The sequence below is a fragment of the Pseudopodoces humilis genome, chromosome 6 (assembly GCF_049639895.1).
Source record: "Pseudopodoces humilis isolate 2021_Gansu_Grassland_sample_001 chromosome 6, ASM4963989v1, whole genome shotgun sequence".
Lineage (NCBI taxonomy): Eukaryota > Metazoa > Chordata > Aves > Passeriformes > Paridae > Pseudopodoces > Pseudopodoces humilis.
The window spans coordinates 29,542,396-29,570,356 of NC_142205.1; the positions used below are offsets into that span (position 1 = coordinate 29,542,396).

The 27,961-nt window shown below is 34.7% G+C and overlaps 1 protein-coding gene across 1 annotated transcript; it reads right to left on the reverse strand.

Moving 5' to 3' along the window:
* Positions 1–5,737: 5,737 nt before the first annotated feature.
* On the reverse strand, positions 5,738–27,816 carry FGL1 (fibrinogen like 1). The gene is made up of 8 exons (XM_005517688.3): positions 27,662–27,816; positions 22,589–22,662; positions 17,920–18,100; positions 15,372–15,531; positions 14,550–14,647; positions 13,529–13,617; positions 12,699–12,886; positions 5,738–8,868 (listed from the first exon to the last, which is right to left on the reverse strand). The coding sequence occupies exons 2-8, from the start codon at positions 22,652–22,654 to the stop codon at positions 8,709–8,711; spliced, it is 942 nt and encodes a 313-aa protein (XP_005517745.2). The 5' UTR covers positions 22,655–22,662; positions 27,662–27,816; the 3' UTR covers positions 5,738–8,708.
* Positions 27,817–27,961: the final 145 nt, after the last annotated feature.

Consider the following 27,961-nt stretch of genomic DNA (forward strand, 5'->3'; position numbering starts at 1 on the left):
TGAACCTCCTATTCATAGGCATTTGTCAGTTTTTATAATTTTCCACGATCTGAAATGGAATCTGTTGTAACAGATAGAATTTTCTAAGCCTCAAATGGCTAGAATTCCCCAAGGAATCCCTGTATGCTTGGGGTTTTTTTCCTACTTTGTATGTATCATAGAAAATTGACTGAAATTTCATACTGTGCACACTAGCTTGTTCTTCGGGATTTCATTTCCCATTTACAATGAGCAGCTTGCAGTGTTTAAAATGGGTATGGCAAGCAGTGCTCTTATTAAAAGTTACTGATCCTGCCTCTGTGAATATTGGTGTAATGGATGGTGGTGGCAACTAGAGCTGATTACTTCTTTCTCTTCAGTGCTGCTGTCTCCATGGAAGTCAAAACTTCAGAATTCCTTAATTAATCCTGCCAGTCCAGAAACTGAAGACAATAAAGGATAGTGGAGCTTTTTGGTATAGTCAGCACTTCTTTCTTTTACATACACAGCTTGGATGCAAGCTAGCAAAGATAATCTTTCAGGGAGAATGGTGGGCATTTTAAATGTACCCTGGAACACTTTTGCAGTACATCTCTCTCGAGGACTGAATTAATTATTGTGTAAAATGTTTCTGAAAAGGAACCTTTCTCCTACCACAAACATGTATGCCAAGAGTACACAAAAGCCTTAACCTCTCTTCTTATCTTGGGTATAGTTTAGGAACTGCTGTTAATAATGTTTTGTTCTAGTGCAAAACCTGAAGATTTTTGCTTATAGATGAGGATCAGACAGTACTATCAGCCTAGGCTAGTAATAGAATAATTCTTGAGTTGCATGTTTCCTTAAGAGGTTTCAGTGTGCTCTGTAAAATGTTTGTAACATATTTCCCATACATGAGGATAGTATTAAAAAATTCAATGACTTGCTACATGATTCAGAGAATATAAGTAGTCATGGGGAAGAATGTTAATGTTCACTTTTCCGTCTTCAAATTTTAGGTTTTGCTTCTTAATCTGAAAAAAATATATATTTGGGGCTTATTCTTCATATTTTAAAAATGAGATCCATGACTCAGAAGGTTCCAGATTTTCCTTGCTTTCAAAATCTCTGTGTCTCAAAGAATGGATTTTCATTTTGGTTTTACCATGATGATTGGATGGTAAAATAGGCAGTGAAATAAACACTACTGCAGTACTTTTTTTCTTTCAGGGAATAATATAGGCTTTACTTAAAAGAGTATAAGAAACACATTTGTATCTGAGGATGTATATCACAGCATGTCCAAGAAGCAGTCTGCTGAAACTTACTTGTTTTTAATGAGTAAGCATAAGTACACTTCAATTAAGGCTTTCTCTGATATCACATCAGACTTGCTTGCATTTAAATTAGTGGATCAGCAAGAAAGGACAGTGGAACCTTTTATTAGCAACTGACTTCTCCCAGGTGTCATTTTACGTTTTTGGTTCCAACACTGTTCAACTGAAAGGAGATCCTGTTAAAAAAAATGGAGGTGAGTAACAGAGACAACGGAGACAAGGCAGCTGCCAGACATCAGCTTCCACTGTGTACTTCAAAAATATCAGTATCCTCTGATATTATACAGAACCATAACATGGCATCTGTCCTTGTGAAACAGGCAGTCTTTTATATTGTCTGATAAGAGCTTTTCATGAGACAAGTCTAGGATACAGAGTTGAGAATTTTCTTTAAAGCTGTCTTAAATGAAGAGGCTGCCCGTCTAGTAAGAACCAAAAGTAAATATTCATTTAAATTCTATTTCACCTGTTGAAATCATTATGGTGGCACTGTTCTCTAAGGAAGTCTGTACTATTTCCCTACAGTCACTGTTTGATGTATCTGAATATCTCAACAGTGAATTTCATAACACTCTTACTTCTGTATGGAATTCTTCCTGTGTTGGATAGCCAGTTGATCATTCCTCATCTTTACTCATGGCGTTTGAAAAGCTGCAGGATGTCTTAATTTCACTTGAATTTTGGGGTTAAGGGTTAATTAGTGTACACATGACAGAGACAGCATGTGACTTGTGTAGAGAATATATAGTCTCTTATCACATGCATCAGCAAGTACATCTGAGATGTTTTGGGCCATTTCTCCCATGCCTTCTTGGCTGTAGCTCTTCCCAACTTTTGCTGGACATACATAGATATTTTTGTTGTTCCAGTAACATGAGAGAATGTGGTTGATCATTAGTATATGATAAATTACAGAGAACATATACGCTCACTATAGAATAATAAATAATGAATGTGGTTGATATCTTTTTAATGAGAAAATAGAATAACAGAAAAGGTCTGTTGTAAAAGCTGTGTTTTCTTTGAGATACAATATAAATGAGCTGCCTGAGAAGCAGATGTCATACCTAATTAATCCCCAGTGTAACTTTACTGGACTCTGTTGATTTGCATGAGATTAATTTTTTTAATTCTTTTGGGGAGAGAAAAAAAAAAAGCAGGAAAGGAGTCCAGTTATTTTCTTATGTATTAAACTTGTAGCTCAAGTGCTTTAATTTAATGTTGGGAAGTTAAAGGGAAATACTAAGTAGAATTTAAAGTTATTATAATGGATTGCAAATATTTAATGACTATTTTTTCCAAGTTGTATTATTAATGACTTGTTTTATTCAGACTGTGTAAACATAAGAAGGAAGCCCTTCCCTTCCTTCATTATCCTAGGGCTTTTTGCTTTGAAATTTTAGCTTGAGAGGCTTGTGTTCTTCCAGATAGGTTTTTTCTATTTTCTTTTCCTCCTATATTCAGTCAGAGGGTTAGTGAAACCAATTCTTAGGGTGTTTAACCTCTTGTTAGGAAAAGTCACTCAGAGAAACAGGAAGTTTCTCTGTGAAACTTCACAGAGAACTGTGCTGAGATCTTTCATTTAGCATGCTGTGTAACAGAGGTAGGATTCAGTGACAGAGGCCTGGAACAATTTGAAATAGCCTTATTTCAAAAACTACAATGTGATATTTAAAACTACTCAGAGCTATTAGAAGTTTTTTAAAAAAATACATTGCAATCATTGCAAACCCTTTTATCACAAGGCAAAGTGACTGCACATCTTGCAAGCATTAACAATTCAAACTTAGATACTACCCTACAGAGTAAGACTTGCAAGACATTTAGCAGTGACATGCAGCATTAATTTTATATTTGCTGAGTACCACATGAATAACCCACTTACTTCTGTAAGGAAGTTTTTCCCAGATGGATATATGGCATTTTGGCACGAGATGGATTTCCTGTTCTCCCTGCAGTGAATTCAGTATAGCCCAAGTACTTACTTCATCCTGCTTGTGCCACAGTATTCACATAATCTCAGTTTCTTCATCACAAGAAGCATTCAAATGCTGTATTATTTCTGTTATGATATAAAGATGACCCTCACTACAGTGAAGTTCCCTTGAATTTCTGGGTACTTGAGATGTGAAAAATAGACGATATCCCAGCAGGGAAGAGCAGTAGAGGAATCACAGCAGGAATGCAGTAGTTTGCACATAAGTTAGTTCGAACTAAGTAGCGTTTGGATCTTGCACAGTTTTGCTTCTGCTTCCTAATCATCAGAAGACACAAACTACTGTTGTAATGCAAGACTTTAAAAACAAAAGAAAACACAATTTAACTACCTAAATGAGCTGTACCTCAAGTGAATTAGATGCTGTGAATTTCTACTGTTAAGGTAACCTTAGGAACTCACAAATTATTTCAAAAATTAGTTAAGGATGAAGCTCACCTAAATATTTTTCACTTATTTTCTGACATTTAATAATTAACTTAATCAGGAGAAATGTTGTACTGGTTTACAAATGTAGTATGCCTAAGAGAACCCACTTTCAGAGCACCACCTAGCGCAGGATATCACTAACATAAAAGCATTCTGGGTCATATGCCACTTGCCTGGGTTCAACTAATTTAATATGAACTATCATATTGCATAAAGTGCCAGACCAGGGGCTCCCATGGCAATATAATTTTGCAATTACATGACAGAACATGGATTGAAAATTGTAACCCTTTGCAAGGACAACAAAACTGGATGCTCTGAAATTCAGGTAATCATTTGTGAGAACCATTTACCTGTAAGAGGAATCTGTTTATCTTCCTGCCCATATTGTTGGGTGACATATTCATTTAATAATTCAATCCAGTCTGTTCTTACAACTGCCATTTTAGGTGCCTTAAGAATATCTTTTAGCTGCTCAGAGCCTTTGCTCAGGTTCTGCAGAACCCCAGAGCTACCCAGGTTCCTTAAGACAGACAGTCAAAGGTATGCAAAGCACAACTAACAGGTCTTTAATCTGACTGTCATTAAGACAGGAAAAAAAAAAAAAGCAGCTTAATCTGTACGAGAGGTAAAAGTAACTTAAATGCAGGTATTTATGGCTTGCCGAGGAAGGACAGAAAAGTGAGCTACAAGATGGTTTGCTTGCAGTTTTTATGTAAAGGCTATATTTTGCTTCTTCTGCAAGCAAACATGAATTTGGCCTCAAGGTTGTTTATTCAGTGTTCGTGTATCAGCATTATGTTTCTGATGCAATCTATCTAGCATTAGGGTAGGATTAAGAGGGACTATCTTAGTTAGCTGAAGATGTAGCAATGATAAACTGGATTTCATCCTGCACTAAACAAAGATGAAGATGGCTCTCAGGTACTTGGAAAAGAAGAATTTTTGATCAACACTTGTATTAAAAAAAAAGCTTAATTAGCCATCAAAAAAGCCACTATCACTGTAAAGTTTTATAACCTCTTTGAAGAAGCACTTTAACAAAAATTTGAACCTCCTTCTGAGCATATGGATTTTAGCTGAATGTTTGAAGCCTTACCAAATTCCCAGTTCTCAGACCTGCTCTGAGGAAACAGCAAGCATACTTGTACTCATTTCAAAGTCCTTCCTGATTTTGAAGGCTCTATTTTTGCTTTCCAAGTTGACCACTTAATAAACAATTTTTTTTAAAAAAACAAAACAGAAATAAGTGCACATTTGTCAAAATTTAGATACAGAATACTTCCCTGGATACTTCTGCTCTTTCTACCTCTGTTACAATTGCCAAAGAGAAGCTATTGCTTAAGGAAAATGAGCAAAAAATTAGCTCATTCTTTTGAGATAATGAGTGAACTAAAGGAGCATGATAGGAATGTTCACAGAGCTGGCAAACTGTGGTTCGAATCGTGTTTCTGGGTGTACCATTTCAAGAGCAAGATGAAGTATCTCTGACAGAACAAATGTTCTACTTACAAAAGGCATTCAGGAACTAGTGTGAGGAGTAACAGTTTTGGGAATGGTGAGGAGAGGTAGACTGTAGCAAGGCAGTAGAGCCGAAGAGAAGAATCTGCAATGGAAAACACAGGCCGGACTGCACTACCTCAGCTCTATCAATGCATTCTAGATATTCTAGGGAAAACTAATGCTGGAACATAAAAGGCTCTGTTACTACCCATTTAATTTACCTGAGATTGTGGTTTCCACAATCTTCTGCTCTCCGATATGTTGAGCAAATGCAAGAACACAGACATAGAAATAAAATACAAGAGTGTTTCCCTTGAACAGATATTACAAAAAAATATATTTTTGATTCCATATTGCTGCTAGATATCATTATGTTCTCTATTAACACGACAGACAAATCATTTTCATTGTTATTTCCTCAATTCTTATTCTTCTTCTTTTGGGTTATATGATTTCTATTAAATAGTATGTATTCATTTTCAGCTATTTGGGAACAATGTTCTGTCTAACACCAGAATAAGTAAACTGGCCTGTGTTCTTCAATCTTGTAATAATAAAGACTATTTAGAACATGTTTGTACCTGTTGAGGAAATAAATCAATGTGAACAGGCAAGCCTGGCAGAGGAAAGAATTCTCTTCTGACCTTGTGTCTTGTCTGGTAGCTATTAAAACTTCCCCTTGAAAATAAATGATTTGTTTATTCAAGAACAATTATATGACCATTTTGAATTACAACACTTTCACATGCTTTTCATGTGGCCAGAAAGATATATTGTACAAAGAAAGGCCATGGAAAAGTGGTGGAAGTTAAATACAGTATTTGCATATTGCTGACAGTACGCTTGATGCTTCCTTGTTCTGAATAGCATTCAGTCCAAATAAACATATAAGTGCATTAGAAGATGTACAAAGATAGATTTGATTCTTCTTCATTTTATGATTTACAGTATAGAAAAGGAGTGAAATTTATATCAGAATATGTCAAAAGCACCCTAACTCAGCCAAAAGATTTAATTTGGTTCTTATAAATAAAGAGGTTGGATGTACACTGCAGTACATAAAAAAAAATTATCATAGATTTTATGAGCACATTTTGAAAGTAATTTTTTGTGTGTGTGCTAAAGATCCAAATTTCTTAGACATAAATCCTCCTTGTGTTTTATTTCGGTGGAATATGATCTGCCTTGATACTCTCCAAATTCATGAGCTAATCTTTCCATTTTCCTGTGAAAAACTAAAGATGTTTTTACAAATTCTACATAATGGCATTCTGGGGTTTTTTTCCAAATAATTAAAGCTTTCTCCTCTTAGAGTGGAAAAAGAATTTGAAAATAATTATGGGAAATACTGTACTTAGAACATTTTTATAACCTACTCCAAAACGTCCATCACATTATTAATAACCCATATCTACAGACATATACATAATTACATAGGAACCCATTTTAAGTTCTGTAATAAAATTGAACAAAAATACTTTATCAGATTTTCTGTTTAAATGTTGAATTTCTCTCATTCTTTCCTTCCCTCCTTTACCCTCCTTACACACACACACATAGGGTGATAGGCCTTCCTCTCGGATACCAAATGTAATTTGGTGTAACTAATTAAAGTTCAAAATAAGCAGTTGTAGACCTGTTCATTGGTCCTCTCATGCACAGGTACAGGGATGTGCTAAAGGCCAGAAATCTTTAGCACAGTGTCAATTGATACATCAAAAAAAAGACTGGATTATCTAGAATACTCGCTACTACCACAAAAAAGAAAGAAAAAGACCTGAAAGCATCTATACTGCAGATTTTCACTGGCACAATTTTTACACTATTACATGATTTTAGCTGCCTGAACACTGTTTTTTCTCCACTTTTTTGGTTTAGATGTAACATGATTTATCTTATTGAGATTGTTTCTTATTGAGTGTTGATTGATGAATTATTTCCTCCCTCCAATTGTTCCAAGCATCCTCCCTCCCTTATTCCATCCAATTCTTTCAAGCATTCTTTACAAGCTTTTGTTTTGGGAGGATGAAAATGGAAGATAAAGTTGCTTTGCAGAGAGTTACCATTCAGCTGACCTGTATTTATAGCAATGTGGTTATAAACTGACCTTTACCAAAACTTAGTTTCAATCATGTTAAGCATGATTGAAAGTGGGTGCTGTGTTCAAAGTTATATTTGGACAAGGGAAGAGAGACTGGAAGTTCAACTACAAAAGCAAAATTATTTCAGAAAAGCCAGTTTAGGTCCATATTTTTTTTTTTGAAGTATTCATTTGCATCTGCCCAGCAGAAATGGACTACATTTGATTGGATACCTTTCTAGAGAGTATTCCTATCTTCTCCATGGCAGCATGAACTCATCAGCAACTCTTGTTATTACTGGCTATTTGAGTCTATTGTGCTAAGCACAAAAGCTAGGGGTAGGCAAAGTCTCTATTGCCATTATTTTGTACAAGGAAAATATGGATATGCAGCCTGAGATGGAAAAAGGGCTGGAGAGCCTACACAAATACATAGGAAAAGGAGAGGAAGTGGCTGAACAGGACTTATAGAGTTGTAAAGTCCAACAGATTCAAAAAGAAAGTTGAGATTTATAGTATCAAGCACTAAGAACCTCTAAAATGATAGATTTTGTTGCACATAAAATATACTTCCCTCTACATATGCCTTCTGTTCAAAGCTTAGCTCACATTAAAATTAGTTGCAACTTTTGTTAAATCTCCAAACGTCAGTTTATTGAAGTCTTTTTTTTCAAAAAAAAAAAAAAGAGAAAGAAAAAGCAAGGCATTACAGTGACCAAGAAGGAGAAAAGCATAATTACAAACCATCTAAAAATGTTAGATTGAAATATTGTGACCAGCCCTAGAAATGCTTTAGCAAACAAGAGACAATCTTCTTCTCTATACTGGATTTTATTGATTGTACTCTGGCAGCACCCCTTCTTTTTCTTCAGTTCCCTGCCTCAGTCTTTAAATCTTTTATGTATTCTACATACAAAATGTGTTCAACCAATACATCAGAGAGATTTACAGGAAACTAATTTCTAAGGTCTTGAACCTTTCCAAAGCAGGTATGTTGCATCATATGAGTAAACCGTATGCTCCTATTTGAATTGGGCTTTTTTTTTTTTTGTATAAGTACAATTAATTCGTATTTTTGAGACAGCACAGTAAAAATACTTTCATTTTTAAGAGTGAAAGGATTTGGAGTTACTGTAAAGCCAAAAATTCTCCATCTTAAAAGATGCCCTATTTTTGAGGTGAACACTTGCCTTTTAAAAAAAATCCTGCACCCATTAGCATTAATATTTGTATCTAAAGGTTCATAAGCTATCTTGTCTTTTCACTTGCATCTCATAAAACTACTGATTGCAGAGGAATTATTCCAAATTTACACATATATAGATTGAGAAGTAAAAATCTGCCCATTTTAATTTGGAATGAATTTCCTAGAAGATTAATCAGATTAATCGCGTTAATAGTATATTTAAACAATATTATATTCAAAGTCTGCAGGTCTGACCTTCATGACAACGGATTTTAGGGAATACCACCACCCATGCCAGGTGTACCAAACAATCCCGTTGTCTGTCTTGGCAGTGTAGGGACCTTTGTAGTACAAACCATTCAGGTTGGCAGAGTGACACCTGGTGGGAAAGTAAAGGGAAACAGCAATAAGGCCTCGTGCTGAAAAGTTTCAAGCATTTGTTATTTATTTCTCTGAGAGTCAAAAATCTTGCCATGTTGATGCCAGCCTAGTTTGACAGCTGCATAAATTTGCATTTTGTGGATTATGCATGCATAAACAAAGTGGTTTAATTAGAGAAGAACTGCAAATGTTTTTTGCTCCTTTTAACCAAAAGTGCTTCTTGTTCTTTCCATATTTTCTGACATTACTAGCTCTTGGAGTTTTTCCTGCTTATTTGTTTCAGTGAAAAATTCTTCCAGAGTTATTCAGCATGCATGATAGCAGGGCATACACCATACTCTGGGAAAGAAATACTGTTGTGTTTTTCTGCTGTTCCAGAGTAGCCCCGCTTAAGTTTTCCAGTTACACCACATGGTATTTTGTGTGACAAAATCTGAATAGCACCATCAATTTGCCTACCCACCTGTGGACTTCTATTTGCACAAAGATTAATTCTGACAGCTACACACACACATGTGCACCATTTCACTGGATCACTGGAACTGGAATTTTATTTGACTGTACAAAGTTGAGGGGGTTTTGTTGTTTTTTAACGGACTGAGGCAGAAATGCAGTTATAGTTTATTAAATATAGTGGCTGAAACAAACAAAAAAACCCAGCAAAACCCAAAAGGCTTGAAAAGGAAACAGCACAACCTTGATACTTGCCTAGTTTCTATGAGAAACAAGTTTAGATCTTTATGTGACCACATGGAGACCAAGCTGGCTGTTCCTTTTGCAGCACACTGTGATGACAATCACCTTCGTTTATCTGCCAATTCAGCATTTCATTATAAATGCTGTTAGTATCTAGCTGTTGAACACCATGATGGATTCCAAAAGCAGACTTCAGAAAATATGCAAACACAAAACATTCCAAATAAACCTTACGAGTTTTGTCACTGGCAAATCTTAGTCTTTTTTGCTTTACTTGCACTTAATTTACAAAGTTTTTGAGAACTGGGATAAAAACTATGAGAAAAACTCCATTGGAAAATTCTGATCTATTTATCCTTATTTATTGCTTACAATTTTTAAAGTCAGTTTTGATAATGTGTTAAGTGAAAGCTTATAAATTGTTGGACTTCAAAAGTGAGTTTGTTTTTGAGAATGAAAAACTTGTATCAGAGCTGACATAATCTTTATAATCATACAAATGCTGCAATGAGCAGGCACTCTGCCTACTTTGAAACAAAACACAGATTTCATTAAAAGAATCACAAGAAAGCACACCATAATTTTGCCAATAGCAGTATGAGCCAGTAAAAAAGTCTTAATTAGTGCTGAGAAGCATGAATAATGAAAATTACAGTATTCAGTATCCTACTAGATGCTTTCTGAAGTAACTGTACATACTAAATTAACAACTGGCATGTGATTATTGATATGATATTGTGAAAAAATATTCATTATTCACGAGTCAATAAATACTTAAAAGTTAGCCTGTGTTCCACCTATCTTTTCAATAGGCTAATATAAAGTTAAAAACTACACTGCAATAGTTTCAAAAGTACTGCCAACTCTCAGCTGTCCATGGGTATTTCTTCTGAATTATGTATTAACTGTGTGACAGATGTGGAGAGTTGGGAGTTGGTTCCCTGAAAGAACCCTTTGAATTCTGTCTGGATTTACTGACTTCATTGATCCTCACATGAACGTAGTTATGCAGTCTCTGGGATGACTGGTGAGGCAGGAAGGTTGAGTTAGTGATATCTGGCCCCAAGCTGTTGCCTAACAGATTCCTGTTACCATCCATACATGGTATAACTAAAAAAGGGAGTGCTGGGGGAGAATAAGCTAATGTCCAAATGGAATTGTTCATTCTCACTACTTATGAACCTACTGAGCTTTGCAATGCCCTGGGTGCTGGAAAGCTTATGACCTGCAGGTATCGCCAGACTGAACCCAGCTCTGTGGATGTGCATTCAAGATAAAAATCTGTGCTAGAGCTTTGCTTACAAAAGGGGCCATCTTTCTGCAGGACAACAAATGCTGAGCTGGAGTGAGACTCATGGCTTTAAACTAGCTCTGCACTACTTCCATGTGGCCTCACTTGTGTCACATCCCTTGGTTTTCATATTATCTGGGCTTTTCTGTATTTCATTAGTCCTGATAGCATAGAGCTGGCTATAAACAATTCCTTCATAGCTGGGAGCTCTTATGCAAACCAGCCGAGAGCACTAATTCCTTCTATATTTGCTAATCTGTGCATGACAAACATGTGTTTCTAAGTGCTTTCCTTTCTCTGCCAGTAATGTTCTTTTGAGCCGGACTTAATGATACATTTTCTAGTATTTTGCAATTTTCAGTTTTATGTTAGGTTTAACATTAAAAAGAAAATAACAAAGCAGTGAAATAACACAATTAGTAACTCATTTTAATTATCAAGCTAGACTGTCACTTTAAGAGCATGAGCTACGCAACCATAATAAGAGCTAGTCTAGTAGGAGTCAGCTATCTTTAGAAATTATGTAGCAGCAACTACAAGGTATAAATAACTGTCAAGTTCTGCTATGCAGCTACTTTTGCAAAGTGGTCATTCTTTTGTCCAGATCAATCCAATATATTAAAAAAAAAAAATAATTAAAATACAAAAAATGTATTCAGTGGTTTAAAACTGATTAGTTACTCAATTGTAATGAAATCCATCAGTTTTGTGGGATTTGAGGTCCAGATACTTCTTTAAATCTACAAAAGTTCTGATTTTATGGGAAAAGAAGCTCCAATGTCGTTGCCTTTCCCTTTTATATCTCAGCTTTCCTGAGAAATGCAAAAAACCTTTGTCTACATTGACTTTTTCCAGCTCTGAAACATTCTGCTGATTGGCTATCCATGTAAATACATTTAAATGTATTAAAATAAGTAGTTAATTGTGCAACATTGAGTTAATAGCTACATCGTATCAGCTAAGGTGGTTACAGACTTCTTACGAAAACAGAATTTGGCAAATGAGGAGTTAAAAAGAGAAACAAAGGATGACACAACAGAAACAATGGAGTTGATCCAGCCTGGCACCTCTTGCCAAGTGAACTGAGATCACAGTGAGAGAGTAGTAAGCCTCCCTAAGCAGTATTTTAAACCATTCTATTACACAGCTTTTACATTGCAGAGTTTCTCTTCATGGCCATATTTATCTAATTAATAACAGGAAAGAACATAGCTGGTCTAGACAGGCTGTGCTAAGGCTACCAGTTTTATCCTTTCTTTTTGATTTGGTATATTGCATATAAGTAGAATTTTTAAATTGTCTTATTGAACCCTATTTAAAAAAATCTTCCACTCAGTCCAGACATGCACACTGACAGAAACTGAGTGGATACATTACCATCCTTATTTGGAAAGAATAACAAGAGTGAGATACTGTGAAGTGAGGTGAAAAAAATGAGTCTTGATAACCTGGCACTAGTTTAGCTTGTCAGATATTTGCAGTGCTGCCACATCTGGTCAAGTGCAACACAAGAGAAATGCAAGAGTGAAGTACAGCAGGGATATATCTGCAAACTCTATATGACCTACTTGTGTAAAAACTAGTTACCAGGGAGGGGCAGAATTATCTCCTCCTCACTGACCTGTGGCAAATGCCTTTATCACAGACCAGCCTGAGCTGCACAGTAGGTTCTGTCCCTTCTAAGGTGAGCCTCAGTCTTACCAGCACTGAGATCTCTGCTAGGAGACAAGGGCCCATTGTAAATAAATGAACAATCCAAATCTATCTTCTAGCATATGTTATTATTTTACAAATACATGTGGAGCAGAATAGTTGATAGTACCCATAGAAAATCAAAATACCTGTTAAACCACCAGCCAGCCTTTTCCTCTTCAGCACAGTTCCCTTCATAGTTGTCATTATCCCTGTCTCTAGTACTGAATTTCATTCCTCGATGATCAGCCCACCATTTTACTTCAGGATGAAATCCACCAGTAAGGGAATCACCAGCTGTACCAGAGTATTCACCACAACTCATCTCATAAGAATGCTAATAAAAAATGTGAAGAAAGAAAAAAAGAAATTCCAATACGTCTTTAGCCCTTAGCATGCCAGAGACTGAAACCACAAAGAACCTAATCTGTTCCATTTGCTGCTATTTTTATGCTAAGAAATGTCATGCCACTTAAACACAATGTACTTAATATTGAAAGTCTGTAGAGATGTTTAAAAGGGATAAAATTTGTCATTAACCTTATATATAAATGACTTAATAAAAACAACATTAGGGCTAGTTTGCAGTATACATTAGGAAATCAGAATATATTGTACCATTATTGTTAGTAGTATCAACAAAAATAGAAAGACTGCTTTTATCCATGTCTGCTAAAGCAAATATTCATATCTCTTACAAAAAGTATGAAATTAATGTATCAGAGTGAACGACTTTTATTAGGTATCTGAAAATTATAAGCATGTGTAAGAAAAAAAATATAGTATTAAGGTTCTACACAAATCTTTATGGAAATTAGAGAACTTGTATGTTTATTGCTTGCCTACAGAGCCCACATTTTCATTAAAACTTTTAATATTAAGTTTATATTAATTAATAAATATGAAATTATTTAAATTTAACTAAATAATTAAATTAAATATTAAATCTAATTAATATTAAAATTTAATATTTTATTACCTCTTCTCCTGCAACTCTGAATCTTGCATACTGTGCAAAACGCCGTTCTCCTTCAAAATCAATTAGATCAATTCTTAAAGTATAATTCCCTTAAAAAAAAAATACAAATAATTTAAGTTAAACTAGCCTATCACTATTTTTCAGATCTGGGCATTACAGTAAAAGATGGAAAGAAAATGTTTTTATCATGAATCTCTATCACCTCAGTATATTTTATGAGGTTTTATCTTCTTTCTTTAAGCATACTAAAGCATATATTGCTATTCTTTGCCTTTATTCACCCAAGTCAGCTTAGAAAAATTAAGAATTATTCCAAGAAAAATTTTTAAATGTAGGAAAAACATTGTAAAAAAAGATGGCTTTACAGGTTTTACATTTTAGTAGGATATTTGAGGTGGTAATGAAAGCATAGTGAAAACTGATCAATAAATGTTCACCTATGAAAATTAGATTTTTATACTCTGAAGATAAAAGAGTTATACTAGGATCCCATCCTGGTGGCACTGATTTCCATATAAGCCAGTGGATAAGTTTTGCATCTGCAGCATTCTACAACAAAGCAGAAGTTAGCTTATGTTGAGTTACTATTAGAAAGATGGAAATAACTTTCTGCAACTAGCCTAATCAACAGGACTGGACTAGAATTACTATGTAATTCTAGTATTCCATGTAATAGCCCACCCAGCTAAAAAGCCCTAAGTGTTTTGGTGCAGCATATACCTGTCTCTGGACTGTTAGTCATGCTAATGGAAAATGGAGAGATACAATTCTTTTAAGGTAGACTCCTGTCTCCTGTTCCCTGTTTCACACAGGCTCTCTGTCTGCCAGTGGCCTAAGGACAGGTTTGAACCTTTTGTTAGAAAACATATTCAAATGAGATTTTTTTCTGAGATTTAGAGAAGTCTGTGCAGACTAACAACAGAACTCAGGATTTATGGTAACAAAAGAGGGAACAAAAAAATGGCCTGGAAAGAACAAAGAAACAGAAACAATAAGGCTATTGTTGCGATACAAATCTTACCTTGATTAGTCAAATAATGAAGATTTTTGTTTCCAAGCCAAAATTCACCATTTTTCAAAACAAAATTTCCAAAACCTTCTTCATAGTCAGCCCAGACTCTGAAAAAGGTATAAATTACTAATTTGTCAAAACCCAAGGTTTTTTGGTTGTTCTAGAATACAACTTTAGGTCACAAAAACTCAAACTGGAAGGAACCTCAGGAGGCAAGCTAGTCCAGTGTCAGTTTCAAGCCAGAATCAGCCATGAGATCAGACCAGGTTGTTCAGGGTGTGTCTGTTCAGATCTTGAAAACTTCCAAGGATGGAAACTGCACATTCTCTCTGGGCAATCTGCTGATTCTTGTCATGGTGAAAAAGTTTCTCCTTCTATCCAATCTGAACCTTTCTTGTTTCAACTTAGGTATTTTGTTTCTCATCCTCCCACTAGACAGGTCTGTGAAGAACAGTTTTACTCAAAGAGCTCTCACATTGCTTACATTTTTTACTTTTTAGATTTTTACTAATTGTAGGAGACAAGCTAGTCCTTTACTCATTATTAAGAGTCTTGCTCCAACAGTTGTTAATGCATTTGATATTGAAGTGTCCTCGTATCAAATGCACAAGTTGTCAGAAAAAGATTAGAATGAATGTCTCACAGAAGTCAGCCAGAACCAGAAGTGGTATCTCATCTGGAGGCTGTCCCAAAGAATAACCATTCCTCCCTTTTAGCTGGGAGAACAACTTACTCACATACTTCTAAAGTTCAGATTTTACTTAGCTCCATCTGGTTTAATGTTTTTTCTTCACTTTGTTCCCAATTTTAATTACCGGGTCTAGTACCTACCTATCAAAATTCTGGCTGCCATCAGAACGTCTCTGAAACACAGTCCAGCCACCTCCTTCAGACATGTCACAGAATGCAAGGAATTCTCTAGGACTCTGGATTGGTTTTATTTTGTAAAATCCATTTTGCTTATGGCCTTCATTGTAGATTTCTGCACAATCTGCTCACACAATGTTAATTGGACACAACATTTTTAGTCCTGTACTTACTGGCAAAATCAAAAATCAAGTCAATAACAGTAATCAAGTCATGTAATGTAGAAGTCACATATGAACCACACTAATGAAATGAAACTTCTGCAGACACATTTATTTGACTTTTGGGTATTTTTTTGTACTTGTGTTGCTTTAAAGCTTTCCTGGGCTGTAATTATTTTGATATATCTTTGAAATAGTATCTTCCCACCATGAAGTATTATAATTTTTGTTTCTACTTGACTAGCAAAATAATTCCTCTGTTTTAAGTGGTGTCACTTTTAATTTACAGTGATATTGTTCACATTAGAATCCTGTTACAACCATAAAATTACATGTAAGACACACTGTAACCTTTAAAAACAAACATGTACTTCTATGCCCAGAAGGTTCACAGAAGTGCCAAAAACAAAAGTATGGAATCTCCAGTGTTAAAAACAGAAACAATTGCGAGGCCTGAATCTCCTGTCCCTTCTACCAAATATGTGCAAAAATATACAGAAGAGTATGCCCAAAAAGTGCAGTGTATATGTAAAATGATACCACTTTGACTTGGTACCATTCACAGTCTGGTCTGCACTGCTGTTGATGAATATAATTTACAACAATAAAAAAATTCAGAGCTCATGGAAATATTACAGCAATGTAATTGTATAATCTTATATTTTTTCCTCTAGGAATTAAGAAATGAAAGTAGTTCTTTGTTTATATGTCATAAACATTCAGGCAGTCATACAGAAAAGACATTTAATTTTCAGCATTTCTGTTTTTCCTGGCTAAAGCAGAGCTGATTAAGGAATTCTCTGAGTTGGCTGAACTTCCAAGCCTGGTTGGAACTTTATGAACTATTATATTTCTTTTCAGTGAAAGTGTCAGGGAAGATTAGACAAAAAAAATAAACATTTTATAGTGAAAACAAATAACTATGCCAGAATTTGAATAAACTAATAGAAAAATTATTTAAATAACAGCTAAGTTATACATAGAATGTGTGATTGTCTTGAAGAAAATAGCTTTTCTTGTTCATTAATTTCTTAGTAAGTTAGCAAAACACAAGCATATCTTAATTTTTAGCAGGTGTATATAGTGCGGAATTTCCCCCTCACTATCTAACTCAAATTATCCCGCTCTGTTGATATTAAAATGCTACAGCAGTTTGAGAAAATAATGCAGTATGAAGAGGGAAAGGCATTTTCCAAGCTGTAAAGAAAGTGAAAAAGTAATGGGGGAAAAAAGTTTATCGGAAATGGGAACAAGTTAGATCTGTTTTTTAGAATAACATTGTAAAAGAATAAATTGAGGCATATGCTAAGAAATGACAAACACCTTTCAGAGAAATGTGGCTTTAATAATCTTTTCCAGCAAGAAATGAGTCAGTTCTAATAATAAAAATAAAATGCTCCAGGATGCTGAGTACATAAATACCCAGCTAAAATTTAGATTTACAACTTCTTTTAATTTCATTTTAATGGTGTTTTATTATATTTGATGCCTTGGGATCAAATGTCACATATACTGATTTCTTCCAGCAGTGTAATCACTTACAACCATATTCAAACAAGGCTATTAAAAATAATAGTAGTTAAGACTTTCTAGCACTGGACAGCTAGAAACAAACGTCATCTAGGAGTCAGACTCACAAATTGTATTTTCAATCCAACTATTATTTTGGATGGTGTTTTATTATATACTGCAGTGTCTACAAGTCTTCCACTGTAGAAGATCACCATCAGAATGCTGATGAAATTAGAATAACAACTTTAAACCAGTATTTTAAAAGCTGTGATGTCATGAGCTGAATCCAACTCAGTGAAAATGTTATTAAAGTGAGATGCAGATGCCATTATGCCAGGCTTATGTGTGTAAATACGGATGTCTCAGGAACTTTACAGATTGGAACGAAGTCAATTGCTTGTAATCCAGGCAACCATTTAAATGTATAACTGTGAATTAACCCTGTCAGTTCTTTTTGAGTTTTGAGATTGTTAGAACTTCTGACATTAGTCATAGAATGGTGTTTAGAAATCTGTAACTCCGTATTAACATCTAAATGTAAATGTCTATTATTGGCTTTTACCTGTTGCTGATAATTATGCTTCATTTATTGTCCACCAATTTTTTAATTATGCACTATTAATAAATCAGTAAACTTCTTAAAACCTGATATGGTTTCTACTATCTGACATTAAAAATTTTCCCCTCCACAGCAAGTCCAGGTAAAAGCTGAGCATTGTGTTTTAAACAAACATTCTATGATGAATTTTTAAAAAAATAACTAAATAGACCCAATTGTGCTAAAGCTTCTAGGTAACATTGCAATGAATGGAAATGAAAAGAATAGCTTCATTTCTAACCTGAATACTGTCTTTTTCCTCCCAAATCAATGACACTGTTTTCATCTTCTCTGTCACTGTACTGAATCTCTTTCTTCTCTAAGAGCTGTATAATTTTTAACTGCTGCTGTTTCACACGATGTTCCAGAAGCCTCACCTGGCCCTGAAGTAGTAACTGCTCTTGAAAACATTTCTGTAAATCCTAGAGAGGAAAACATATCTTACTGTAAAATCAACAATTATTTTTTTTTGTGATATTTAACCAGTGACACAAAAAGCCAACCAACCAAACCATAAATAAAAGTTGAATAAAACATTTTAGTCACAATTTCCCACAGACACTATGTTGACTTCCATCTCTGTTGCTATGTTGTTTAAAATTATTTCATATGTTACTACATGTAATATATAAAACATGCATATTATGAATGCTTTGCAAAGAGACCTCTTCAGTGCTACCAGCTCTAACTGCAAACATGCAGCAGGGACTTTGGGGAAAAAACACTATAACACAGGCCCTATCTCTATCGTCTTCCATGCACAGAGATTTTCCATCCAGTGAAGCCTGCTACTAACATTGTGAAGGTTTTAAAGAGTTTTAAACAAATGCAATCCACATGGATATGTTTTCAACTTCAGAGTGCATTTTTTGAATGCTTTTAAATTACATACTTCTTATGATAAGGATCCTAACATTGCCAACATAAATATTGTCAAGTTTTAAGCTCATTTTGGCTGCTATAAATAGTCCCTAAGAAGCCATGAATATACATGAAAATACAGGTTAAAAGTTGAAGTCAATGTTGTGCTGTGACTTGTGTACTTAATTTTGCCATGCAGAGTGGGTGAGAAATGTGGCAATTCTGATACAGTGTTATCTAGCACTCACTTGACCCTCAAGAGCTGCAATAGCTATTCCAAATTCTGGCATGCTGAATGCATGCTGAGCAATAAATAATTTGTTTTAGATTAAAGACTATAGTAAAATAGCCAAAGTGAACAGAACCTGATCTAGAGAACTTAAATTAAAACAGTCTCTATGGTTTAAAATATAAATTAAATAAATTTTATTTCAGTGTGAGGGAGAAAAGCCTTTGGAAACATGACACAGAAATTTTATATGAGCAGAGTTTAGTAGCTTCTAAAAGAGCACAACTAGCACTGTAAAGGCAAAATCAAAGAGTGACTTTCTGGAAATCTGACGCTTAAGATCAAATTTGCAGTAGTTCTAAATTGGTGCTACCTTATTCATAGGAAACATTATTTACCTGTAAACCTGCAATATTTGCTATCCATATGGAAGAACTGATATCTCAGAACACTGCCCTATCACACCAAACTATAGAAATGTCTGCAATAGCATAATGCTGTGAATGGTGAGGTGCACCTCAGTGGTGTCTGCATACTTTCGTTTGCATCAAGCTCAGGTTCCACCCATTGTATATGAACATTTCCACCAAATTGTTCCATTTGTCTGCAATATTTAGTTATACGGGAAAATTTGATCATAAGACTTTTTATTGTGAAAATATCCATTTATTGTGAAAAGATGCATTTATTATCCAGACTTTCCAGGGTGGTTGTCTGGTTGTCTCAATTCTATCTGTAGATTCATACAAACTCTTCACAAAAGCTGAATTTTCTATTCAGTGGGAATGAATTCAGTGGAAGAGTCAGAAGAGGCTTCCTTGGCAGGTGTCTGCAAATAGTCAATCTAGTCCCGTATGAACACAGAAAATTACAGAGGACTACAGAGCTTTTGAAAGAGATGCACATGTGGATTGAGAAAGAGTCAATAAATTTTAAAAGTATTGAAAAAATATTTCCAGGCTCACCATGATGAGCTAATAGTAAGTATAAAAGAAAAGCTGTCCAGAAAAAATCCCATGTTCCCAGTCAGACCAAATATTTATTCTAATCATACTAAGTTAAGAGTGATAGAGAAGCCACCATGCCACAGGTACCAATTATATTGAGAAGGTTAGCCTGTATCAGTCCTCACAACCTTGGAGAACATGGTTAAAACACAATAGGAGAGACCTGGAAATGGTGGCCCCCATTGTGGCCCTTGTAATTTCATAGACAAGACTTCAGGTGGGTAACCTCTCTGACACGGGGCAAGACCTGAGCCACAAAGAGCCGCCTTCCATTCTGGAAAGAGCAACGGACAGTGTGTTTGAGGAGTGGCAGCTATGGGCAGCTATGTGTGTTTCTTTCAGGGTAAAGAAATGCCTCTATCAGTCCCCCTTTCATAATGCTAAAAGCCATTCTCCTACTGTGATTAAATTATATAGTACAAGTAAAGAACTGAAAAAATATTACCTCAGAAAAAACTTGGTATCTAAATTCAGTATGACACTACTTCATATATACCACAATAAAAGGTCCTTTCCTTTGAACCAAATTAAACACAAGTCTGCAACAGGCTGTGTCTCTAAATACTACTCTTAAACTTGCATTTAAAATCCTCTTTTTATTATTTTTTACTTAAAAATTATGAATTAATTCATGAAATTGAAAAACTAACTGTGAGCTGATTCTCATCTGCTTTACAGACAATACACTCATGATGGGGTGAACAGTGATATATCTACACTACACATAGCAATTTCCTGATTTAAAAGGTTTTAAGCTCTTAATTCTTAGGAAGTGACAGTAAATTAGAAGTGACAATCAAGACATGACTAGCCATCCTGAATAATTACAGCATAAGAAAAAAAAATGTTTGAGCAGAAATAAAGTTTTGAAAGTAACCTACATGTGAAAAGTACTGGTATCTGATACTTTCTTTTCCCTCCCTGACTTCACCCTTCTCATTGATGTCTCTCTCTGTCAACTCCAGGCAAATCCCATTAGATTTTGCTGCTGAACAGCAAAATCACAGTTCTCATTTTAAATTCCACGTCCATTTTTTTCCATGGGACAATCACAAGGTAACTGTAGCTTCAATTGGGTCAATGTGGCTTTTAGATCTTCAGTTTACCAGGCTGTCCTTTCAATGTGCTGCTACATTTTTTTTCACAGGATAATCCTTTAAAAACCATTGGAGTTAAACCAGTGCACAGCTGGAGTAATAAAGAAGGAAAATGTAAATTAGGGTTCTAAGTCAGGAGCTATAACATATTGCTATTTCATTTGTAGATATGGAACAAAGTTAAACCACTGCAGTGTTGAAAAACTCAACAAAATGTGCATTTTACTGTGGCTGTTTCCAGTAGACAGTGGTGCCTACTGACTGAAACCAGACTGAACACAACCTGTTCTGTCTATTTCAGTGAAGCAACTGTTTGCACTACACATTGAGAAGCAATTATCTAACAACTGCTGACAGCTCTGCTCTTGGGTGCACAGTCCCACATTTAACCAGCTGCTGCAATTAATGTGCATTCACTTTCATTACTGTGTGAATTATTTAGCAGTCAGTGACCTTCCATTAAAATTACTGCTACAAATTAGACTCATAATACTTCATGAAAACTATAAAAATACATAGTTCTTACCTTTGGTGCTATTTCCTATACTTTATAGAATATAAATTAGCTCCAAAATATCTCTATATTGAGATCAGTGTTTTAATGATATTAAAAGGTGAAAACTTTGAGATAAAGTTTTCAATATTACCAGTTTTTACTCAGAAGGTCAGCTAAAGTCCACAATATTCTCAATGAAAAAATGAAAAATAATGATTAAAAAGTAAGTAGATGCATTTAACTGTGATGACTCTTTTCTCAGTAGGCCTCTGCAGAAATTAATAATATTGTTCTCCACTGAGCAGAAGCCACAAAAAATAGTTGTAAATTCAGAAACCGCTTCCACCTAGGCAATTATGAATCAAGAATTCAATCCCTTTAGGTCTCTGCTATTTAGGACCTGAATATAAAACTAATAAAGAGAGCTATGACATGCAGTGCAGGGTCGGTGAGACTAGCGGTATTTTAAACTGTGGAGTAAAAGCAATTTTATTAGGGTTTTTGTTGGAGAAACAGAATATATAGGAGAGAGTTTGGGGAGTTTGAAGTGAAGGAGCTTTGATCATTGTTTCTGAGTGTGAACTATAATGTAGTTACAGGCAAACAAGTAAAAATATGAAGTTATGTATCTTGTTTGAGAAAAAGTTGTTTGGCAAGTGGACAAGGTAGAAAACGATGAAAACATTCTGCATACCAGCTCTCAGTGACCAGAAATACCACTGCTGCAGACACTGCTTTAGGAGTGTGCTTTGCCTTTCTATAAGTCCACTGTTCAAAACTACAGGTGTTATTCTGAGTTAGCATCACCCCTGAATGGCAGTATAACCATCTTGTGTGCCTTCTGTACAATGTGCCTCTCTGCACCATATGATATCTGTTTTAGAAAAGTGATATCATCTCCTCTTTCATATCAGATCCAGTCACAAATTGACTGGATTTCTTTCTTCGTTGCCATTGCCTAGTAATTTATTTTCAGTTGTAAATTTATGCATTTTTTTCCTCTTTCCTAATTGGGAACTTGGCCCCACTGAACACCATTTGAAGATATTTCTTCATCTTTCATGTTTTAATGAATTCTAATCTTTTCCATCAAAGGTTTTGTCATCATGTGTAGAGATTGTGAGCACTATGGAGGGAGTGAGCATTGTGAGCACTATGGAGGATAAGGTACGCAATATTTAGAAGAAACTCAATAGAAAAATTTAATTACTAGAACTTACAGAGCTGCCAATGACATCCATCAAGCTAGCTGCAAGGGCAAAATCAATCATTATCAAAATCTTCATTTTGGAAGCTGTGAAGCAAAGGAACAAAGGAAACACTAGTTAACTTAAACATAAAAACAAAAATTTACACTTGACGTCTTAAATCTTATTCAAAAGAGTCTATTTAACCTATAATTCTTTTCTTGCAAATTGTAAATATAATGTACATGCAGGATTCATTACAAATGTCTAAAATAGTCTGATAAAATACAACTCCAAAAGCCAGAAAAATGATAATTTTTCCTTTTAGGCCACTTTGTATTAGAGCTCTCCATGTATTTTAGAACAACTGTTCAGGATTCAAGCTCACCCATTTTATTTTCAAGACGAAGCAAAAAGATTTTAAACAAGCTAAAAAACAGGGAAATATTCCTTTTTGTTCCTTTAAATTTGTGAGAAAGGTCTCTGTCATAGACAAGTATTTAAAATCTGAATTGGGCTAGTTGTCCTTGATATAAAGATCTGTGCAAATTTTGTGCACCAGGAGAGGATCAAGATGATTTTACTGTCATAGAGTAATTTGGGGGAAAAATCAAAAATAGTTACCAGCTTTTATTCTAATGGTGACAAGGATGACATTTTTAAACTGTAGCTATGGATACTTTGTACTCTATGACCCATAATATTTTAAACTCCATTTTTTCAGAACAAAATTATTTTATAGGCCAAACCAACCACCACTGTAGCTCACTGCCTTACAAATATTAGCTGATAGAACTTCAAATTTGTCTTGTAAGACAGACATGTGCTTTTCACAGAGAAGAAACCAAGGCCTCCAATCAGTCAAATATTTACATAGATTATGCATAAACTATTCTGAATTAATTAGTTAAGCTTCTGCAAGTTATCAACCAAGGAATCTTTTTTTTTTCTTTTGTAACTACAAATATTTTCATTTAGCATATGCTAACACCTAATTAAACCAGAATATGTGTCTGCTTTTCCCACCATGGAGTTATTAAGGAAAAGATTTTCAAGACCATTGAGTTGAACCATTAACTTAATACTGACAGGTCCACCACAAAAGCACCACATCTACATTTTTTGAATGCTTCCAGGGATGGTGACATGTTAAAGCATTTGTGGTTACACTAAGTGTAAAACTATGATTCAAGACCAGCATGTGTCTATTGAAACACCAACTTTACAAACACTTTTATTCATGTTTCTACAGGAATTAATATAAAACATGAGTGGAACTTTGGCAGACTGTGTTTTTTACAATACAAAGATAAGCAAGATGCTTATGAGAAGTATGTTTTTAAGTTCATGCAAAACTGGACAAGTCCAACTGTATTTTCACCAATTTCTGAAAACCTCATGCAAGACCAGAAATTACAGTCCAGGCAAATCTCAGATTTCAACACTTACCTATAAAATACTTAGGATGCTTTTTAAAATTACTGTTACTTAAGTAAGTAACATTGGTTTGGTGTTTGTTTGGTTTTTTTACTTCTGAGGTTTGCTGGTTTGAAAACACCATATCTGAAATCATAGTTTTGAGGCCCAGGTGTATCTGCATAAAGCTCATCCCACTTCTTGCACAGGACTGAGGTAGACTCAAGGTGTTGTGGGTACTCTGTATCCACTGACCCATGTTACAGCAGGTCAGAAGTATTTTTAAACATTTTGGACATACATCTAAGCAGGAAAGCGCTATACTAAGCTGATGTCTATCTTTAAAGATATTAAATATATTAAAGATATATTATACATTATTTTATCATTAAAAATTACCTATAAAATGTTTATTGAGTGACAATGTGAACTGAAAATCTTAGACTAAGTTATTTCTATGCCATAAACTTTCTAAGTTTAAAATTGTAAGTTGTTCTTCATTCTAACTAAACAAAAGTTACACCATTTGAATTAGAGACTTTACTAGAATACAGAACAAGGTTTGACTTTGTCTGAAGGGGTAAATCCTATTAACTACAGGCTTAAAAATGGGTGGTAGTGGTGTGTGTGTGTGTGTGTGTGAGGAATCTGCATGAATTGCATGGCAATGTATCGGTTATTTAAATGTCAGAAGTTTCTGCCATCATAAAACCTGCACTTTCACCTTACAACCTTAGTAATTATAGCTATTACAGACACTTGTGTTTTGAAAGCAGCTGTTGCCATCTGTTGGGATGACACTGTCTGTGACAGGAGTAACCAAAGAGTACATTAGCTATCTGGACAGCCTGCAAATTATCTGTCTCTGCTAACTGCTGTCCTGACTCCTTGCATACTTTCAATATGTTCTCTAAGAGAGAAGGGACTCTATTTTCCTCACTGGAAGATTCATATTTCATATACTCTGCTTCATCCCTGCTATTTTAATTACAAAACCACAGTATCCTCCCTCACATTAGTCCTAGTATTTGAACTGTTCTATCATGATTTCACTGACTTTGAATGCCTGTATATCACAATGTTAAAAAAAAACCCAATCTTAAATGGATTGCACAACTTCACAACTACAATATTCTTATTTTTTAAAAAAATGCTATCAAGTAAATCTTGCACACTGTTCAGAGAAATTTATGTTAGAAATAAAATAAAATTTTTACTATGAGGCACAATCAAGGCAGGTAAGTCCCTTACAACATGTATGAGCTGCTATGAGTAAGCTGCACAAAAAGAATGAATAGATGAGAAGTGTAGAGTGTGTGCAGTTGGTTTAGTTTGTCACCTTTAGATGAAATCACCTTTCTATTTAAGGATGTCTCTTTCCATAGAATGTTCTTCTTGTGGGAAACTTCATAAGGGCTATACTCCAGAGACAACTTAGCACGGCAGCTTTACTGCTGAACTAAGACATGCTCAAAAGACATATAATAAAATATAATAATACAATAATAGTATTATAAATTTTAAAATTTGACAATTTAAATAAATTGGTGAAGATATTTTAATCCTGGAGTTTCATTTTTAAGAAAGCAATCTGGACAGTAAACTCAAGATGGAGTATTGATCCTGTAGCCACTCACAATATAAGTTTGCTTTGAATGTAAGACAAGAGGCTTATAAAGAGGAAGAATCTAAGATACATGCTAATTCAAATGAGTTAAATCTTCATAAATTATTTAAAAATCTTAAAGTTAATTTTTGATGCAGTATTCTTAAAAAAAAATTAGATGGTAGATCTCCATTTGGCAGATCTACCAGTCAGAAACAGGGAAGACTGAAACAGAGGTCACAGGGTAAAAAAAACCCAGAGGGACCTCTAGTAGGTTAGGGGAAACCAAAATATTTGTGCTGCTGTCCTCCAAAAGAAGGGAGGTCAAAAAGACTAGGAAGAGACCTGAAAATTCAAGCTCTGAAAAGAAATGGGCAACTTAACAGTATTTCTCTGCTTCTGTCACTATCAGGTAGACCCAGATGAGGCAGAGGACAATCAGCAGTGCTGGTCCTGGACCTTGCACCTTTAAGCCAGTTTCTCAGCAGTCATAAACCCCTGTAGTTTGTCCATCTCACAGCTGCAGTGACATGAGATTGACTGAGTGGGAAACTTTACAGTGACAAGAAAAGTGCTAAATAGGGTTCAAAATACATGTTCAAATCACTTTGACATTACCTAAATCATTAGGTTCAGACATAGAATTAATGTCGGTAACACATTAATAAATTTTTAAAAAGTAATTTTTTACTTAGTTACTCACATTTCTAAAAAAAGTTTCAGTAGAGGTTGTATTAGTAACAGCTCTCTGAAGGTGCACCATGACCTTCAGTAACATGGAAACCTAAATTTCTGTTCAAGGGAAGCTTAATATCTTGCTCTAGGAAGATTCCTTGTAAAGTCAGTTTCTTAAACTAATTTCTTCGGTCCTTTAAATATCTACCCTTGTTTTATAGCTATTTTCTGACAATACACAATTGAATAAAATACTTCACTCAAAAAAAACTGCAAAAAATTATAAATTATAATCCATCTCAGAGGAACCTGAAGAGTTAATAAGTGTTGAGATACTTCCAAGACTTTTTTTATTAAAAAAAAAAAAAAAGTGTTGATTTAACAAAACCAAAACAAAACAAAACACAGGGGATATCCCTTTCCAGGAAAATCTTCATCTCAGATTAATTACCACACATCATGCTAGAGTGAGAAAAGCTTGGTGTTATGTTTTCAAGTTGAAACACAAGCCCTTAACGGTTAGCATAAAAAAAAATCACCTTCTGTTTTAAAGAAATTTGGTTTAAGTGCAATTCTTGTGAAACCTTGAAATTTTATCCCAGGGGTTATTTATTCACTATTCCAAGATTACACCTGGAATATGCATTGTACAGTTGGGCAGAATTTTTTTCCAAAGCTATGGAATCAAAATTCTAGAAATACATCTTTTATCTTCTCTGTGCCTAGGCTTTCTTTAAAGGTTACACACATAGTCAGACCTATATTCAAATTTCCCCTGAACTTGATGTTTTTTCCAAGTCTAAATAACAAACTACTAAATCGATCTGATGACATTAAAGGAGTTCTGTGCTATGAAAAGTTCGAGCCATTAGAATGTTCTTATGTTTTTTGAATTTAAGAGACAGCAAGCGAGATGGAATACAGATGCCTGTTTCTGTTGGCATAGTGCTAATAAGACTTGCTTTGCTAATGAATACAATAATAGTAAGAGAGAATCTGCCAAAAAGGATAGAAAATTACTGGAAAGGTTTTTTTTTTGTTTGCTTTCTTAAAATTCAAATGATTAAACTCATGCACAGATTTTGCTGTGTTTAAATATGGTGGTGTTAAAAAAACTTCCCTGTTTTCTTTATCTGAAAAATAATTCATTATTTGATTTACTTTTAGGTTCTAAAAGCAGCCTTGTTCATATATCCTATAGTAATAAAAATTTAGAAACTGCAGATTCAAATACTGGATTAACTACCTAGAAATGCGGGAAAATAGCTAGATCCTGGTAAAACATTCATACATCATTATGAACACTGCACCAGTAATATGGCCTTCTAAAACAAATTACTTTTAAACCATAACTATAGAAATTAGCCAAACATCTTCCTTCTTCCCTCATAGGTACCTTAAATGTTTACCTTGAACTTCTGGACAGAACTCAAAGTTGTTAAATCTTCTTAGGCTGATGCAAATAATTCCAGAGCCCTTCCCAAGCTGCGACTGTTTTTGCTATTAAATTCTGCAGAGTTTAGGCTTACATCTGCTATGAGTCACCAGGCTGGAATGCTGCTGAGAAGTTGCAGTTATCAAGACTAAATTGCAACATAAGAAGGAGATGACGGTAATTCTGTGCCTAACATAACACTTCTGAAACAAAAATAAACCAAAAATAACAAAGGATCATCTATTCCCTTTCACTATTGTGATTCAGGAAATTG

Excerpts from the sequence above, each read along its gene's own strand:
- FGL1 (XM_005517688.3), bottom strand. The coding sequence starts at position 22,654 with ATGAAGATTTTGATAATGATTGATTTTGCCCTTGCAGCTAGCTTGATG. Across the intron at positions 14,648-15,371 it reads GGCAGCCAGAATTTTGATAG|AGTCTGGGCTGACTATGAAG; the intron begins GTAGGTACTAGA and ends TACCTTTTTCAG. Across the intron at positions 13,618-14,549 it reads TCATTATTTGACTAATCAAG|GGAATTATACTTTAAGAATT; the intron begins GTAAGATTTGTA and ends TTTTTTTTTAAG.